Genomic DNA, 18,529 nt, shown 5'->3' with positions numbered 1-18,529 from the left:
ATACGGGATATTAGCTGTGGTTAAACAGAGAGGTTAACCCCCTTTAGCACAATAATGTGACGGAGTTGTGAGCCTGTTGAAAGGCGGTGAAGTCCTTATTGCTTTTAGCAGGAATAACCGTCTTATGTTAGGAATGACTGTAAAGAGGCCTGCTCGCCTGTCCATCCGTCCGTCTCAAAACATTTCAGGCACGCCTTTACTTTGTTCACGGTTCTGAAGCCTAGAATGAAAATTCGACAGTGCTGCACGCCAACGTACCCAAAGCCGCCAGCCCCGAGCATCTTCATGTTCTGAAAGTCACGCATCCGTGGAATATACACGGCGAACGGAAGAGGTTTAGGTGGATTCATCTGTGACGAAAACAACAGATATACAAATATAAGGCAAAGAAACGCTACAATGGTACTCAACGGTATGGAGCGATGGTTATGCTGTGTTAGGTGACGTTCGTACATTCTTCGAGTGCTTTAGAATTAAGATAAGTGTCGTAACACTCTCATATCGTCTCGTTTCCTTGGTTGCCCTTGTGCTTAGTGGTTATTTAACATTATTCCACGCAAAACAGAAGAAAACAGTAGTGATTACGAAAACAAATGGGCGTGTTAAAGCTCATTCTGCCCGTTTCCTTTCCATTCCTCCTGTCCGCGTACTGAGAATGAACGTTTAGTCGAATTAGTGTAGTGTAACAAACATAAGAATCCTTTTAAGATGTCATTACGAATAACTGCATCACATTTTCAAAGAAGATTGCGTAAACGTCTTATATATTTTTCGCTATATTTTTCAGTTATCATTATTGGCTAACATGTTGACACGCCTTCCCCATCGCAGGTATCGGCCCCTCATGGCGACTGGCGATAAATGTAGATATAAGGAAACGAATTCTTGCGTAACAAGGCCCCTGGTCATTTAGTGCCTACCGCATGTGCACCACTGCACCACTAAAGTTGTTGTCGTAGATTGTCGACGGAGAGACTTCGGCGACAGCGCCACAAGGCAATTTTCCTTTTTTTTTTGTTCATTGCAACAGTGTTCGGCTAGAGCTATCGTCAAACATTCCCTATCACAGATGATACCGACTGGTGTAGTCCGCACGTGGAAACCACTGAACTAAATCAAACACCATGCCTTCTTCATGAATGTTTTACAAATCCAGACAACTGCATTCACGCTCAACTGGAACAGTGAAATCTTTCTTCCGTTCATGTGCGATGCAATCGCCATGTTTCAAAGCCTACCCTCACCCGTGTTTGTCTCGTCGGTTCGTTACGAACAAAAATGCTCATCTACATTCCGCTTCCTACCGTCACTGTAATTTAACTTCTCTCTCAATGGCGACAGATTTTATTAAAATCGGCTATCTCACAAAACCGCTTCTGCGTTTTACATGTATTTGAATACGCGGCACCGGAGTTGGGCCCGAGCAACGCTTCCTCTTAAGACTGCTCGCGTGTAGGAATGTCAAAGCATCAAACCGTTCGTAGACCTCGGAACGCCTTCAACACGCTCATTTTATACAGTAATGACGCGGTGCCACCTCGCCCGCACCGACCCGTGTGCCACCCTATGACGCACGCTCTAGTCATCGAGGTGGCTGCGACGTGACGTGTGCAATCAGGCACGCACTAGGCACACCTTTAGCAAGCCATAACTATGGAGCAGCCGCGGCTTCAAGGAAGCGTGCTCGCCTCGCACGCCGGAGGCACGAGCTTGGTTCCCACCCAGCCCGAAATTTAGAACATTTTATTTTCCAAGCCACTAATTTACTTTCTTTACAGGAACTTCCCTGAGAAATGTGAAGTCAATCCGAGCCATTCCTGACGTGCTTTTACTCGTTGCGTCATCGGCCATTTTTCGTCATGACGCAGTTTCGCCAAGGTCACCGCCAACATAGGCACCTGAGGCTTTCGTTTTAGAAATAAAAAGGTCGTTAAGGTAGGCAGGCACATAACGCTGTGAATGCCGAAGCTGATTTTCTCGAGGCGTACAACATGGCCGCATCAGCACGCGCCATTTATCTTCGAGGTCTGCCTCTCACGCACTGACCAATCACAATTAGTTTCGGTGACTTCACGTAAACCGGCGTACTCAGCTTGAGATGATCGATGGCACGAATGTGCATTTGTGTGTGGTCTTATCGTTCATATACATTTCTAAGCCGATTCTTCGAACCCAATGGTTGCGATATTTCACTGGCAAAAACTTTTTAGACCACGTGAAGCAACTCGTTCATCTTCATCCACTATATAACATCTAAGATGCCCACCCGTTCAAGCTTGTTGACAATAGCATCGCCAAAGGCCATCCAGTCCGAAACGGGGACTTCGGCGATCTTCTCCAAGGATGTCGAAACCTCGCAAACGATGATAATCAGCTTGCGTACGGTGAGGCCAAATTCTTTCGCAACTTCCGTATTTTTCTTTATACACTGCGTGAAAAACAACATCGAAGATTATTGAGCGTGTTCGTCTGCAATATCTTAATTGGCGCGTTTATCCTAATTGCCTCGAAAAGCATGGCACCTGGTTTCCGTACAAATCGAAACGCGTAGCTGTGTGCAAAAAATACGAAACCCGAATGGCCTTCTATTTCCTATACCCTCCAACCACAGCGCGAAATTAACAAGCCAACAGATTACCAAGCAACGGAGTGGCTATATAAATATTGCCTACACGGCTTGTTCCGTTAACGTGGATTACTTTCACTTAAACTTTAACTTTACAACTAAACTTTAGACCTGCGCGAACATTCTCTGTGTGGTCTGAGTAAACTTTTTTAGCTGCTTTAGCTTCTCAGACGAGATTGATATGGCTTGTACGAACATTTATGCAAATCTCTTCAACACTTTCGCAATGATGTCTTTGCAAGATTTTCATTGATCGCGCTGAAAACTACAGAGAGAAAACTCGCGTAGCGGCGCGTTTTTCTTTTGCCGTCCGTGAGCCTTCAAACCACGTGACAAACATGTAGAAGAACAAGAAAGAAAAAAGTGCATCCTGCAAGATAAACTGGCTCTCTCCATCCGCAGCTCGACAACATATATTCCACTCTTCAGTCTTGAAGTCGGTATATCATATGGAATTAGCGACGTTATTAGTTGGGAATCACGCGGTAACGACAGTTAGCCGCGTACGTGCTCCGGGTATATCTTGCAAAGGAAACACGCAATAAAAGTGCGCCTGAAATCACAAAACCTGCCTTACGCTCAAATTGTCTGTAACATCAAATTGCAGCCAATCCTGATGCAGAACATATTAGCAAAATCAGCCGGTCAAAGAAAAAAAAACAAAACGTTTGCTAAAGAGGCCCGAGAAATTGTGCACACGCGGACCCAGTTCGGCATTTTGATGGTGATGGTGATTTGTGATGGTGAGCCTTTGCAGGTCCAGAAGGTGATGTCAGCTTATATTTCCCAATGAAGGCCTGGCACAGCTCTGACATGGCGCGTCAGACCGTTGAGAGCGAGAATAAGGAGGCTTTGTGACAAAATCAACCCTTACAGCAACCCAGCCAATTGTCGGTCGTCAAGTTGTCCGCGTACTCGTGAGCATTTTGCATGACCTCGTCTTTGCGGGTTCTGAGCCGTTTGTGACGTTTGTGACGTTTCCATCTGCGAATTAGCGCATGCTTTTTGTTCCAGTACGTAATGAGGTGTCAATAAATTTGGGACTTGTCCGCGTTGCATTGGACTATTTTGGTGGTTTGTCTATGTGCTGTGCGGAGGGAGCGATTCCACGCGTCTAGATAGACATGTGGACTTTTGTAGTAAGCTTGCAAAAAGTGTCCCAGTCTGTGAGTTGCGTAGGAATAGAGTAGTGACCACGCTTTGGGTCATCTTTGTCGATTAGATAGGGGAACATTAACTTCGAGGGTTCAATGATGACTACCGAAAGTATCGCCCAAGTTGCACAAGTCAGGTGTATTTCCTGTCCTGCCCTATGCCAACTCTGGATTCGTGTCGCATTCTACAGAATTTCCGTTTCTGGTGGTTTTTTAACGTCATTGAGAAGTTAATGGTTGTGTGTGTGGGCCAAGTCATGAAGGATCATCCCGACCACCCAGAAGTCTGCGTACCACCAGTAGACATGATGTTCATTGAAGCTGCCTGCTCACGGAAAGTCCCACTTTTCAAGCTGCTTCAGGAGTTGGTGCCAAAGGGTTCACAGAATTTTCGTATTGGGTAAGCGATATGTGTAGCTGATGTTCATGTCGTACTCTCGGAAGAATTGGCATTTTAAGAGAACGCTTTCTTTATTGGCATTCTCAGGGTGGTCGACGGGTTCCTGCACAGCCGTGTGCCATCTGCTACTAGCGCTGTGGCCATAATTCGGCATGTGACCAGATCAGTCCCATGCCTACATTTCTGAGGGATGCTAAGAACGCTGTAGGCTGTATAGCCCGGTAAGGAGATTGACGCTAGGGGTGTCTCGAGAACTGTAAGAGCTGGCTTACGCGGGGATTGCTTGATGAAATGTAAAAGAGAGGTACGTTTACGGCGAATACCCTGGCAGTTCCACTGCCAGACCACAATCGCCGTAGTGTGCTCTGACGCAACGCACTGAGAATTATTCGGCGTTACTAGTATTGAGGAAGAAGAAGAAGACCGCGTGTGAAGGACGAACTCCGAATGAGCTCCGGCTCTTGGAACACCTCACAGCTGATCTTTTGTTTCTACAACGTGCTTACCACCACCAGTCGACGGATCTTAACGGGTGAAATTTTTTGAGACCAAGATCTGCCAGATCCGGTGAGACCTCGGCCCTTGGACATTTCGAGGCGAGCAGGCCGCAGCACTAGGCCTAACGTAGGCGCCGCGATTACGGCGCGACAGTATCGCGTGCCGCACATGCCCACTGCACTGCTACCGTGACGATGGCTGCCCGAGACACCCTGCCTGCTGCAGCATTGGATGAAAGAACACCAGCCGCTGCTATGGATCAAGAACCGACTCAAGACAACGAAGACGGGATTTGGTTTCTCGTGGCCCGAAAGCGCAAGAAACAGGTCCAAGCTACGTCGAGCTTGCCACCCAACACCGAACCCGCACAGCAGGACCACCCACATCTGACATTGCTCAATAAGAGCTCGCAGCTGCCCCCGCTACCGATCGACGACTTGAAAGTGGTCTTCTGACCGAGAGATGGACTGAATCTCGGTGAGTGGCCGCAGCACTCTATAGCCAGAGCTATAGGCATAGCGGCTCAATTAAACGAGAGCACGCTCCACCAGCTAACCATCCGCATACGCCGAGAGCAGAACGTCGCAGTGGTCAGCACACCGAACGAAGAACTAGCGGCAAGACTGCAGCTGATCAAGTTTATATGCCTGGAAAACAAGCAGTACGAGGTTCAGGCCTATGTGGCTATTCCGGATGCTTCCTGCAAAGGAGTCATCTCCGGCATAGAAAAGAACACAACCCCGACAACGCTGATGACAAATATCCGATCACCGATGGCTCAGGTCCTGCATGCAAGAATGATGGGAAATTCAGCCACGACCATCATCACGTTCTCTGGCATTCGGGTTCCCCGGTACATCTACTATTACGGAGCAGAATATCGGTGCTACATTCATAAACCCGACAGCAGCTGTGCAGCGTGTGCCTCTCCATGGGTCATCGAGCAGATGTTTGCTCAACCCCGGATAAACCCCGGTGTGCTGCGTGCGGAACTTCCAACCCCTCCGAAGGACGTGATTGCACGCTGAAATGTTTTCATTGTGGTGGTGAGCACCCCGCCACGGACTCTCGATGTCCCGTAAGGCAACGCAAATCCTTGAACAAGAGCCACGTGTTCCGAGAGTAGCAGAAAATGGCGGAGCAACAACTGTAGCATGAGAAGAAGTCTAGCAAGGTAACGACATTCAACGGTGCGGCACCTGCGACTACTGATGCAACACGTGGTCGTCCTCGCTACCGATCCCGGGGACACAGCCAGTCCCAAAGTCGCAGTAGGTCCAGGGTCCGCAGGCCGTCAAAGGACCACAAGCAACCACGTGGTCGAAGCCGATCTGGGAGCCACAGCCTGACGCAGCAGAAACAGCCACCGAAGGAACCTCAGACCGCGTGGACGAAAACGCCCGACCATCACACCAGGAAGGCGACAGCGGTGAGTTGGTCAGCGCAGTTTCCCCGTCTTTCCTCCTCCCTTCCTTCACCTCCGTCCGCACAGCAAACAAACAAGCAAAACAAACTGTCTCCCACAGCGACGCTTTCACTCACCCAGACACACACACTCGCCCCTGAGAAACTCCCTCAAAATTCCTGCACCAAACAAGAAGTGTGCGCAATGATAGAGGAAATGGCGACTGTTTGAAAAGCGGAGAGGCAAAAAATGAAGGAAGAGATCATGGCTGATGTCAAGCACATGCTACAACAGGTCATACAACAAGCCATGACTGACATGAAACAATTCATCAGTGAAACTTTTAGCTCAACTTTCAGCCATAAATGACTCACTTCCACATGACACTAACGCCACTAGAGAACCTAGAAGGTCATACCCTTATACCTGTCCGGCTCGTACAACACCTGCCCCCACCAGCGAGGCGGTATGAACCAATCATGGCCAGCAAACCTAAGAGGCGCACTACCACCACCTTCCGGGTGTGGCAATGGAATTGGAGAGGGTACCGAAGGAACAAGGGTTCCCTCACACAGTTCCTAGCCACACGTCCTCACCCACCAGATGTTATAGCACTTCAAGAAGTACATTGCACTCCCACACTCACTGGATACAATGCATACACCGACAAGCATGACACCACCAAACAACCACTAGCTGCCACCCTTGTGTCCAAACAAATCACAGTGATAGAGCACATGCTCGACAGCTGCCACATTCCGCATGTGCTCTTAGAAATTGTACCTAGGTATCGATATGAAACCAGCTTGTCTTAATATCTACAGTGCACCCAAATCGCGATGAGACGACTTCGGATAACTTTTTTCGGCCGCCAGTAAACAAGCCAAAAATTGATTTTCTGGGAGATTTCAATGCGTCCCACCCAGCCTGGGGATACCAAACAGAATCTACAAAAGGCCGCCGTCTAGCTTACGCCATGAACCTTCATCAATTCACTCTGTGGACAGAACCTGACAAACCAACCATAACGGCCAACAGTGTAAGCAGGGATACCTGCCCTGACCTAACAATGGTCAAGGGGTTGACTAAATACTCCTGGAACAACCTAATGGAGAATCTGGGCAGTGACCACAGCATTCTAGCCACAGACGTCCAACTGGTGGCCATACGCACCCCAGAACGTTCAATTAAAATAACGAACTGGGACACTTTCCGGCGCAACAGAACCAAATGTCAACACGACCCGCCATCTCTACGCGAGTGGACACAACAGCTACAAGCAGATTTTAAAGCAGCCACTAAGCAAATTACTGCAACAGCGGAGACACCGGATGTGGACAGACATCTGCTCCATCTCTGGGATGCTCGAAGAGGCTTGACCAAACGATGGAAGAGGCAGAGGCACAACCGTAGGCTGAAACAAAGAATCGCCCGGATCACAGCAGAAGCTGAAGAATACGCCACCAGCCTCACTAATAGCAATTGGCACAACATCTGCGACCGCCTTAATGGCACACTAAGTAGTTCCAAAACGTCGTCCCTCCTCAGAGCACTACTCGACCCAACGCACACAAAAACGCACACAACGAACAAGGTCCGCACTATCATCCACAAAGCAAAAATGAATGATGACGTGCTCCTCCAAACACTGCAACAAAGATACATTACTACAGGCCACCGACCGGAGTACAAAGACTATCCACACGAGGAAGAAAGCCAATTGGACGGCGATATTACAGAGACAGAAGTGAGGGCACCCCTACACGGCATAGGACGAAACACGGTGCCCGGAGCAGACGGCATTCACTATGCACTGCTACGCCACCTCGACGACCAGGCCATACGGCAGCTCACTGCATACTACAACGTCAATTGGCAAAACGGAACGCTTCCACAGGAATGGCGGCACGCCGATATCACCTTAATTCCGAAACCCGGGAAACCGCTGTCTCTCCAAAATCTCAGACCCATATCCTTGAGTTTGTGTATTGGCAAACTCTTCGAGCACATAGTTCTAAATCGCCTCCAGCCTGACCTCGAAGCGAACCAATTCTTTCCCGATACCTTATTCGGCTATCGACCAGGTGTGTCTGCGCAGGACATACTACTACAACTTAAGGAGGATATTGTGGATGGTCCAAGTAAAGCTCAAACAAGAGCCATTCTGGCATTGGACCTCAAAGGAGCCTTCGATAACGTCTCACATGACTTCATTCTAAACAAGCTTGCATTCTCCCGATGCGGAAAGCGCATCTATGATTATGTCCGAGCCTTTTTATCTGACCGAACAGCCACCATCGGCCTAGGTGATATTCGGTCGGATATCATAATGCTTTCCAGCAGAGGGACTCCCCAGGGTTCGGTTCTCTCACCCACCCTGTTCAACGTGGCGATGGCAAAGCTACCACCGCCCCTCGACAAACTTCCGAACGTGCAGCATGCCCTGTACGCCGATGATATTACAATCTGGCTGACCACGGGGTCAGACGGCACCATTCAAGACGCACTACAGGTATATATAGTTCAAGAGTATGCGACAGCCAGAGGACTGACATGCGCAGCTTAGAAGTAGGAGCTCCTGCTTGTATTCAAAAAACGGAACAAAGCCGATATTCCACCAGCTATCACATTGCATCAAAATGGCAACGTTATTCCAAGGGTAGACAGACTACGTGTACTAGGACTTCACATACAACACAACGGGAAGGCCACACATACCCTACACGTGCTCCGCCAACAAGTTACCCAAATAACGCACGTGATAAAGCGCATTACAAACCGCCGACAAGGACTGAAAGAAAAACACGTACTCCGAATCGTGCAAGCCCTCATAATTAGCCGATCAACCTACCACCTCCCCTATCACAATCTGACTCAGACTGAGATGCACCAGATGGACACCCTCCTCCGTACGGCACTAAAGGCAGCGCTGTAACTTCCCAACATGCATCTACGCAGCTGCTACTACGCCTGGGGGTACACGACACCATCCGCGAACTACTTGAAGGTCATTTTAACAGCCAATTGCAACGTCTGCAACTAACAATGCAAGGGTGCCACATTCTATCCCGGCTAGGATACCAAATACCAAGAAAACTACAACAGGAAAACCGCAAACTTCTTCCGCTTAGCATTCGGAACAAAATTCACGTGCCCCAATTCCCCGGAATATGCACCCTGACCGTTATAAAGGTCGACGAAAGGCAAGAGCACAAGCCCTGGCTCGCCTGTTTGGCGATGACAAATCCAACACTGCAGTCCTATACACCGGCGTGGCCCGCTACCCACAAGAACATGCCCTATGTCTAGTCGTGCTAGATAGTGCTGATATTCTGAGAGCTTCGGCAATGCTCCACACTGTGGACAGTGGCACGGTGGAAGAGGCTGATATTGCCCTAGCCATCGTACACGCTTCAACCATGCCGGCGCCGGATGGACCTATCACAGTGGTCACTGATTCTCAGACCACCTGCAGGACTTTGGCACAAGGGAGGCTGACACCCTACACACACCGCATCCTTACATCATTACACCCCACAGCGTTACACAGGGTGCGTATCGTATGGACACCTGGACACGCCTCTCTCCATGGTAATTTTTTTTTTCTCTTATCAGAATCCACTTTATTTCCAACACACTAGTTGGGGGCCCCCAGGCAAAAAGCTGTCGCAGACAGCTTGACGGGACCTGGGGGCCTACAGAGAGCAGCAGGCAGTGGATTTCACAAATTCGAACAATTCGAACAATTGAACGCGCTAATAAACGCGCTAATGCGGTAACCCGAGAGCCCGCTAACCGGGCGCCATTGGAAGAGCTGTCGAACCCAGACGACGCACCTACAGAACCACTGAACTACACTGAAACTCTACAATATTACAGAGATACCAGGAGACACTTCCCTCCACCACATAATTCCCTTAATCGAGAAGATGCCGTCGCGTGGCGACAGCTTCAAACTAATTCATTTTCCTGCCTCTTTTATCTTCACCTCTTCCACCCCACACAATATCCCTCATACTGTCCCTATTGTGGAGCAAAGCCCACAGTATATCATTGCACCTGGGAGTGCCCACACCATACTGGCTACTCCCCTATTCCTTCACCTTCCCCTTCCTCCTGGGAGACTGCGCTGACCAGCTAAGACCCGCAACAGCAGCGACGGCTGATCCGGCGGGCACGCGGAGTGGCGCGAGCCAATGGAGCCCTGAACTAAGGGCTCCACCCTGCGAGGAAGTCGCCCAAACTCATGATAAATAAATGCTTTCTCTCTCTCTACTAGTATTGGTTTTCACACGGCTGTATCGATGCGCCTTGTCACGGGCTGTACCGCGTCTGCACGTAGATACTGCGTTTTGCAGGAGGTCAACTGATCGCGTGAGTGCTCTAAGTTGTTTGAGTAACTCTAATTGCTGCTTGTAACTCAGCCATAACTCTAATTTGGACTTGTTTCTGCAGATGATAAACTTCTTACTATGGCGTGTAATCGCACATCTGTCTCAGTTCTGTATGGGAGAAAGTATCGCGGAGGTGCTGATTCCTGTGGGCCAGCGCAAGAGAGTTATGCTTGAAGGAGCAGGATTGTTATGTAGTCTGATATCACCTCGAATCATAGGAGTGAAGGACAGACTCACCTTGGTCAAGGAGGAGTGCATAGGCCGAGAGTTTTCATTTTTCCCGGAGAGGGGGGGGGGCAGTTTGCCGAACCCATATACATATATGGCATGTGAAGAAACTTGGCGTGACCTCAAAGAATTGAGCGCTGAAGTGGCGGCGTCATATGATTACATCAAACACCTCATAGTAGGAGACAGTTCAATTTCACAGCCTGAGTACTCTCGGTGGTGTAACCTTCCTTCATGTAACTGTCGCACACTTGGCTATCACTCATACTGCTTCGCCTTTCCAGCGAAACTGCAGCCTCTCTCTTTCTCTTTTTCTGTTGCAATTGCATTGCCTGTGGCAAACCAGAAGAGACAGCGCATCACTTTGATAATGGTACGGACGGAGCACCAACCGCAGGTTTCGCGGCTTCGTAGCTATTCTTTCTTCTCATTTCTACGCTACAATTATTATCCGTCTATTAAGGCTGACTGGTCACTTTGATAACACAAGCCCCTTGATAATGCGGCTGCAGCGCTCACTCACGAAATGCGAAAAGCAATGTAATAGGCATGTAAAATGTTTCATAATCCCGCCTTTGCTCGCATCACATCGATAGAGTGGGCGCCAGAAACTTGCTTCGGAACAAAGCCAAATAAAAGTGACCGTTTTATTTTTCAAGGAAGTGTATACGTGCTGAAAACAGTTCGTGTCAAAAACTAAAAGCGAAATAAACAGACCGGCAAGCGACCAACATGTAGAGAAAAGGCAAAACCTATGCGTTCAAGAAAGTAAATATGCCACTTATAAATGTGCCGAATTGAGAATCAGGACGTCTGCACAAAAAAAAGCACAAAAAAACTCAGATTTCAGTGCGCCCTTATTACCTATGAATTCGTAAGCTCCATTGAACGCCAGCTTAGAGGACTTGTTCGATTAGGTCGCCTTTTTTGCAGCTACGCAGTAATGTGTCCGTTTTATCTCGTCTTCCCAGTCTTTCTTGATGACCGAGGCCGGAATTCTACGGCAGACATCCGTTATGCTTGCCTTGAACTAATTTGGCGTCCACCTCGACCATGTAACACGATCTTTCACATAACCCCAAAGAAAGAAATCCAGTGGAGAGAGGTCACATGACCTAGTCGGTCACTTTACAGGCCCGTGCCTTCCAACCTACTGCACATGAAAAGTCCCATCCAGCCACTTTCCTTTTCGGCTTCTGCTGTGTGCTGGTGTCCCACATTGTTGATACCAAACAAGTGGAAGACTCGACAGCGGGACTTCGTTGAGAAACTCATCCACCACACCTCCAAGTACTTCGTTCACGTAACGCTGTCCAGTCAGTGTGAGATCGAAGAAGATGGGGCCGATTATAGCACCGGCGTCAATTCCGAACCTCATATTGAGCGACCAATGGTACTGGTGCCAATTGTGCTCTACCTAGTGTAGATTGAAGTCCCCGTAATAGTGTGCATTATGTAAATTTACCTAGGTGTTTCTGCGAAAATTAGTTTCATTTCTGCACATGATGTTAATTAAAAAGTCCGGGGACCCATCGGCTTTTGTGAGGGCTCGATTCGGTAAATCTAGATAATTCAACAGGTCCTAAACTCCCAACATATCCTAAGCATTGGTGCTTCTTAAGTTGGTACAGGTGAAAGGCCGTCGTTCAGGATCCTCTATAGTGATGACCTGAAAATTGGTACTTGGGAGGCCACGTCCTGCACGCTAGCATGATGATTTCAGGTCATAAATGCTAGAACATCCGTGCGTAGGCTAGGGCTCAAAGATGAAGTCCTCCACAGCTGTTTCTTGAAGCTGCCTGTTGGTCCCATGTTTTCATAATTTCTGACGATAGCCGAAGCATTTCGTCTACCACCACTCCTCCATGACTCATATGTGTATTTGCGGCCTTCATCTTGTTCCCATTTGCCGATCCCAAGGCGAAGATCATGTATACCTCCTGCTCATTAGTGAAAGGCATGGCCACTAGGACGAAACAAAACATACCTTTAACCTTTACACTGACGTCGTCAATTCGCTATTGTAGTGATACGTATTGCGGCAAAAAGAAAACGTCCGCACACTTTATCTACGCTATGACAACAGCTGTCACAGCTTGTTTCCAACTAATACCAAGCGCGACATGTTGCTTCGGCCGGGGCACAGCAGATAAAGCAGTAGCTCGATCACAATTTTTGCCTTACTTTTACTTCGTTCTGGATAACTCAGAGGGAGCCTGTTCGAGGGCGCTGCTTTATGATCAGGGTGGGAGCGCAATCACGTAGTATTCTCCAGATTTCGAGGGGTTTATTTATCAGTCGAAAAAAAATCAAATGCCTTATTGACTCTCATATTTAGCATAGTGTGTCTCGAGTTAGATAATTAATTACAATTACGTTATTAAATCTCAGTAATGAAAAATTACTGGCAGCTACTCCACTTTACTGTATACAATATGCACTAAGTTTTCTTCGAGTAACGCATTGCCCTTAGCAATGCGTTACAACTCTAGGAACTGTTGTCTTTATAAACGTCTTTTTTGTTCATCATTCGTTAGCATTGCTTATTGGAATGTGAAGCAATACCGAGACACACATCATTTATGTGCATTTCACCCGCCATTGATAAAAGACTGCCGAAGGGGTCACTGAAGTCTATATGTTTTTTTTTCTCATAGTGAAAAAGCGCGGAAAGCAATTTGAAGAGTTGTGAACATACATCAACATATTCATTCTCTACACACAGGCTACCCATACCTTTAGAAATAATTTTTATTTGCCTGCCTCAATCTCTTTGAAAAATATGGAGGTTGCGGACGTTGTTGGCACCAAGAACGTCCATGCCAACAATGATGCAGTAAGCTATTATTCCCAGTAAAATTTCAAGCGAGAAGTCAAGGAAAGTTGAAAGGAACATGAAGTGATGGTGGGTGGCAAAGCGCTGGTAATGGCACTTTAGGTGTGTGTGGGGAAGAGGGAAATTCGGCATCGCCCGGACGGGACTCAGCCCCCCCCCCCCTCCCGGAAAACTGCGGAGGGGGCTCAGGCCCCGGAGCTTCCTCTTAGGCTAAAGCTAAAGCTTCCTCTTAGGAAGCTTTAGCTCGAGTGCTCCTATCTAAATGCATGTAAACAGATAATTTGTTTTTCTCGGCAACCACTGCATCAAATTTGACGATGTCTGTTGCATTCAAAGGAAAAACTTAAAATCTAGTGACTGTTGGTTTCGAATTTTCGAGTTAGGTCGTCAATTTCTTATTAAAAATTTGAAAAAATCGGAAATTTCAAAAAACGAGGCCATCAAGTTTACAACTCTGTAACTCAACGACGAAAACTTATATTACAGTTCTGTAAATTTCATCTAATAATACATCTAAAGCGGCCAAAAATGATATGTTAAACATGAAAATAAAAAATTTTGTAATATGGAAATACAGCTTTTGCAGAACCATTGTAACCAACGTAATACATTCACATACCATGTAAAATGACATATCGAATTTGTCCGCTTTGAATGATGTAATGGATGCCGTTTACTGAACCGCGATATCTGTTCTTGGCGTAGAGCTATAGATTTGTAAACTTCGTGCCTCTATATTTTTAGAGCGCAGCTCTTTGGCGTCCGTTCCTGGGTTTCGCGTCGTCGTCGGCGTTGTCGTCGGCCTCGTAACCAGCTCCGCCCCCCTTTCATCCCCCCAGCGCTAGCAGCGACCGACTGATACCGCTGGATGCCGCTGACGCCGCTAGAGAGTCAAGATAACGTGACTGCATAGAACACCGTCGCCGCCATGCAGAAAGAGGAGGAAAGGGTCCCCCCCCCTGTTCTTGTGTGGCGGATAGGGTGCTCTTCAGTTGCCGACGCGCCGGTTATTTCACGTAGGCCCCGGCACGTCGACGAATACGTGACCACCTTCCCACGGCTAGACCTGGTTCTTAGCGCTGCGGAAGCGAGGGTATCATATTGTTTGTGTCCGCATCGGCGGCGTTGTCCCTGAAACCAACTCCGCAGCTGGGGTTGACTGACTATCGGCGTCAGCGGCATCAGTCAGTCGCTGCTATCTCTTCCCTCCTCCCTTTATCGTGTTGTCCGCTTGCTGCGCGCGCTTCTGCCCCCATCGTTTGCCGCTGGGTGTACACGCCGCCCCCCTCCCCCCTCTTCCTGCGAGTCTCCGGTTGTCAAAGCGCCGGCTCGAACTTAATTCCTTTCTTCGCTCCTCCTCCAATGCAACCCCTGTGCGGTGGCAATCAGAGAGCCAGATCGGTGGCGGCGGATCTGTATATGTGCACCGCCCGAGCCGAAATTGCCGCTGCCGTTCGCCCTGTGCGGTGGCAATCAGAGAACCAGATCGGTGGCGGCGGATCTGTATATGTGCACCACCCGAGCCGAAATTGCCGCTGCCGTTCGCCACTGCGAAATTATCTGCCAGTTCTTTCTGAGCCATGAGCGAGACGACCGATGGAAGTCCTCCGTCTGCTGCTGCTGCTGCTGCTGCTAAACGAGCTGCCAGAGCAGAGGCCCAGCGCCGTCGCCGTCAGAATCCAGAGGTGCGTGCCGCCGAAGCAGAAGCTTACCGTCGCCGCCGTCGAGATGATCCAGGAGTACGCGTCGCCGAAGCAGAGGCTAAGCGCCGCCGCCGAGAAGACCCTGCCGTTCGCGCCGCCGAAGCGGAGGCTCATCGCCGCCGTCGAGAGCAACCAGCAGTAAGCGAGGCTGAAGCAGAAGCTCATCGCCGCCGCCGAGAAGACCCTGCAGTTCGCGCCGCCGAAGCGGAGGCTCATCGCCGCCGTCGAGAGCAACCAGCAGTAAGCGAGGCTGAAGCAGAAGCTCATCGCCGCCGCCGAGAAGACCCTGCCGTGCGCACCGCCGAAGCGGAGGCTCATCGCCGCCGTCGAGAGCAACCAGCAGTAAGCGAGGCTGAAGCAGAAGCTCATCGCCGTCGCAGAGAAGACTACCGTTCACGCGGCCGAGGCCGAGGCCAAACGCAAACAAAGGCTCGCAAACAGTCAGGGTGCAACAAATGCTTTCCGGCGACAGTTTACAGACAATCCGTTTGGAAGTTTGTGTTCACTGTGTGATCGCCTCTGGTTCCAAAATGACGTGAAACCGCTTCCGGATACGTGCCGTGAGAATCTCCGGTGTGCGTTTCCCAACTCGGACTTGTGTCAATTCAGACTGTGTTCTTCATGCATGCAATCTGTGCGGAAAGGTGACATTCCTCATTTTTCGACAACAAACGGTTACAAATATCCCTCGAGGCCAGCGCACCTTCCACAACTTAATGCGGTGAGTGTAAGACTCGTATCTCCGCGAATCCCATTCATGCAAGTGCGACGACTGATGCACGGCGGAGGCCAATATGGCATTAAGGGTCCAGTTGTGAACGTTTGCGTTGACGTGGACGAGATGGTTACATCGTTGCCCCGTGCCATCGAACAAGACCGCGCTCTCAATGTGCATCTGAAGCGGCGTATTCTCGCGAAGACGACCTACTTGGCGGGGGCAGTGAGAAAATGTGATTTGCTGCCGTGGCTCAAGGTGCTTTGCGATAGCACACTATACAAGCACTACAACATCAAGTGCGACTTTGCCCGTTTGGGTGATATCACTGAAGTGGACAAGCAGGACGAAATTGAGTCGCTCCCGGAATGCGCGGACCTCAACGATCCCATCCAGGCGGCCACAGCCATGACGTTGGCTCAGCACACCTTGATATGGGATGAAGACAAGTTTCTTGTCATTGCTCCCGGTGAGGGAAAGAAGCCCCTGAGCATTCTTTACGACGAACATGCGGAGGAGCTCTCATTCCCACAGATTTACCTCGGTGAACCACGCCGAGAGGACGCCAGTGCCAAACCAACCGTCTTCACGCACGCCATGAGCGAGATCCGCAGGTCTGATCGTCGAGGTGCCACCCCACAACACGTACTGTACATGGCCATGAAAGTGTTTAGGCACCGAGTAGCCAGCGACATGTCTGTGGCCTTCCGCAACGTCAGAGCGGTGGAAACCCTAACGAAACAACAGCTACTCGACAAGGACTTCGTTCAGGAAGTGGTAGAACATGACATGGCTTTTATGCATGGCATACCCAATACCGTGCAGTACTGGGCCAGCCGCAAGAAAGACCTCTTTGCCATGATCCGCCAACTGGGTAAGCCTACGGCGTTCCTCACACTGTCTGCCTCGGAATTTCACTGGCCCGAGCTGTTAGTGTTGCTTCAGCGACTTCGCCTACAACCTGATGAGAATGCAGTTGCCGTAGAGGAAATGAACAGCATTTATCGTGCCCAGCTAGTAAATGACGATCCCGTAGTCTGTGCCATCTACTTCGACCGCCTGGTGCGCATCATTCTAAACATACTCCAGAATACCCGGATATCCCCCTTCAGACCATACGTAGTGGTCGACTACTTTAAACGCATCGGATTTCAACACCGCGGGTCGGCACACGCGCACATTCTTCTCTGGCTTGATAATGCCCCCGATGAGGAACTCTCCATGCACATGCCCCGAACTCTGGAAATGGCCACTACTCTGCTTTCGCTGGACACCACGTACTTGAAGCGGGAGCGCACGCAGGTGCACCAACACACCCACACCTGCTACAAGCGCAACAACACCAAGTGCCGCTTTAACGTCCCCTTCATGCCCATTGATGAACCCATGGTCGTAGTGCCTTTCCCGAGTGTGGAGAGTGAGGCGCAGAAGAAACACATCGAGATGCTCCAAATCAAGTACCAAGCCATGCACCAGGCTTTGGAAACGACCAACTATGATTCACTACAGCAGTTCTGCGAACATCACGGCATCACGGACAGGGAGCAGTACATTTCGGTTCTCCGAGCAGGTACACCTCGTCCCACCGTCATGCTACCCCGTACCGTGCAGCAAAAGCGGGTTAATTACTTTAACCCATGGGTGGTGTCCGTTCTAGATTCAAACATGGATCTTCAGATCGTGCTCGACACGTACGCGTGTGCTGCCTACGTGGTAGAGTATGTAAATAAGGCCAATCGAGGTATGTCCAATCTGAACCGTCCGGTGCAAGAAATTGTCAAGGATAAGGGGGACATGGATTACACGCAGGCACTGAGACACTTGGGCGTGAAGATGCTCAATGCGATCGAGCTCTCAGCACAGGAGGCCGCCTGGTGTTTGCTCAAGCAGGACATGTCGCAGGCTAGTCGCAAAATTGTCTTTGTAAACACTGCCTGGCCTGAGGAAAGGACGCGCATCCGGAAGTCTAACGCTCAAATGGAACGCTTGGACGAATCTAGCACGGACGTTTGGAAAAGGACGAGCGCTACGAAGACCGCGCGCCTGAATTGGAAGCCGTCACTCTGGCAGAGTTCGCTACAGACTACAACATCTACACCTGCAAGAAGAGAGTTCAGCGAGTGGTACTTCGCTACCGCGGTTACTCCATCGACGATTCAGTTAACTTCAAGAGAGAACATGTCCTACTCTTCTTTCCGTTTCGTAAGGAGGTGGACATCTTAGACCAAAATTGTTTCGAGCGGCTATACGAGGAAAACACTGACGTCATTCGGGAGCACAAATCACGCTATCAGAGTGATGTAAATATTGAAGACCTCCGTGCGGTTTGTAATTCCCTGATACGACCCAATAACGAGGAACGGGAGACGGCTTCTGAGATTTCCGATGTGACCGTGCACCCGGCAGCCATTGAGAACGACGACTCTGATCTCCTAGACATTGGTGCAGTCGAGTCCAATGCCCCGTTTAAACAATGCCCCGCCGTGTGCACGCGCCAAGACGTCATGAGCAGAGATCAGTACCTGGACACCATGCGGAAGACAAATGATGAGCAGTACGAGATCGTCCGA

The 18,529-nt window shown here is 49.4% G+C and overlaps 1 protein-coding gene across 2 annotated transcripts in view; it reads right to left on the bottom strand.

Annotated features, from left to right (window-relative positions):
- LOC139057027 (probable serine/threonine-protein kinase DDB_G0280717) overlaps positions 1 to 18,529 on the bottom strand; it is a 64,465-nt gene that overhangs the window by 26,326 nt on the left and 19,610 nt on the right. Inside the window, exons 4-5 of one of the 2 annotated variants that reach the window (XM_070534828.1) lie at positions 2,267 to 2,428; positions 259 to 350 (exon numbers count right to left, since the gene is read on the bottom strand). In XM_070534828.1, the coding sequence (XP_070390929.1) occupies positions 259 to 350; positions 2,267 to 2,428 (254 nt within the window). The remainder of the gene's footprint in view (positions 1 to 258; positions 351 to 2,266; positions 2,429 to 18,529) is intronic. The other variant, XM_070534830.1, reaches the window with a different exon arrangement.

Source organism: Dermacentor albipictus, chromosome 3, assembly GCF_038994185.2.
Source record: "Dermacentor albipictus isolate Rhodes 1998 colony chromosome 3, USDA_Dalb.pri_finalv2, whole genome shotgun sequence".
Taxonomy (NCBI): Eukaryota; Metazoa; Arthropoda; class Arachnida; order Ixodida; family Ixodidae; genus Dermacentor; species Dermacentor albipictus.
This window is presented reverse-complemented; position numbering and strand designations above follow the sequence as displayed.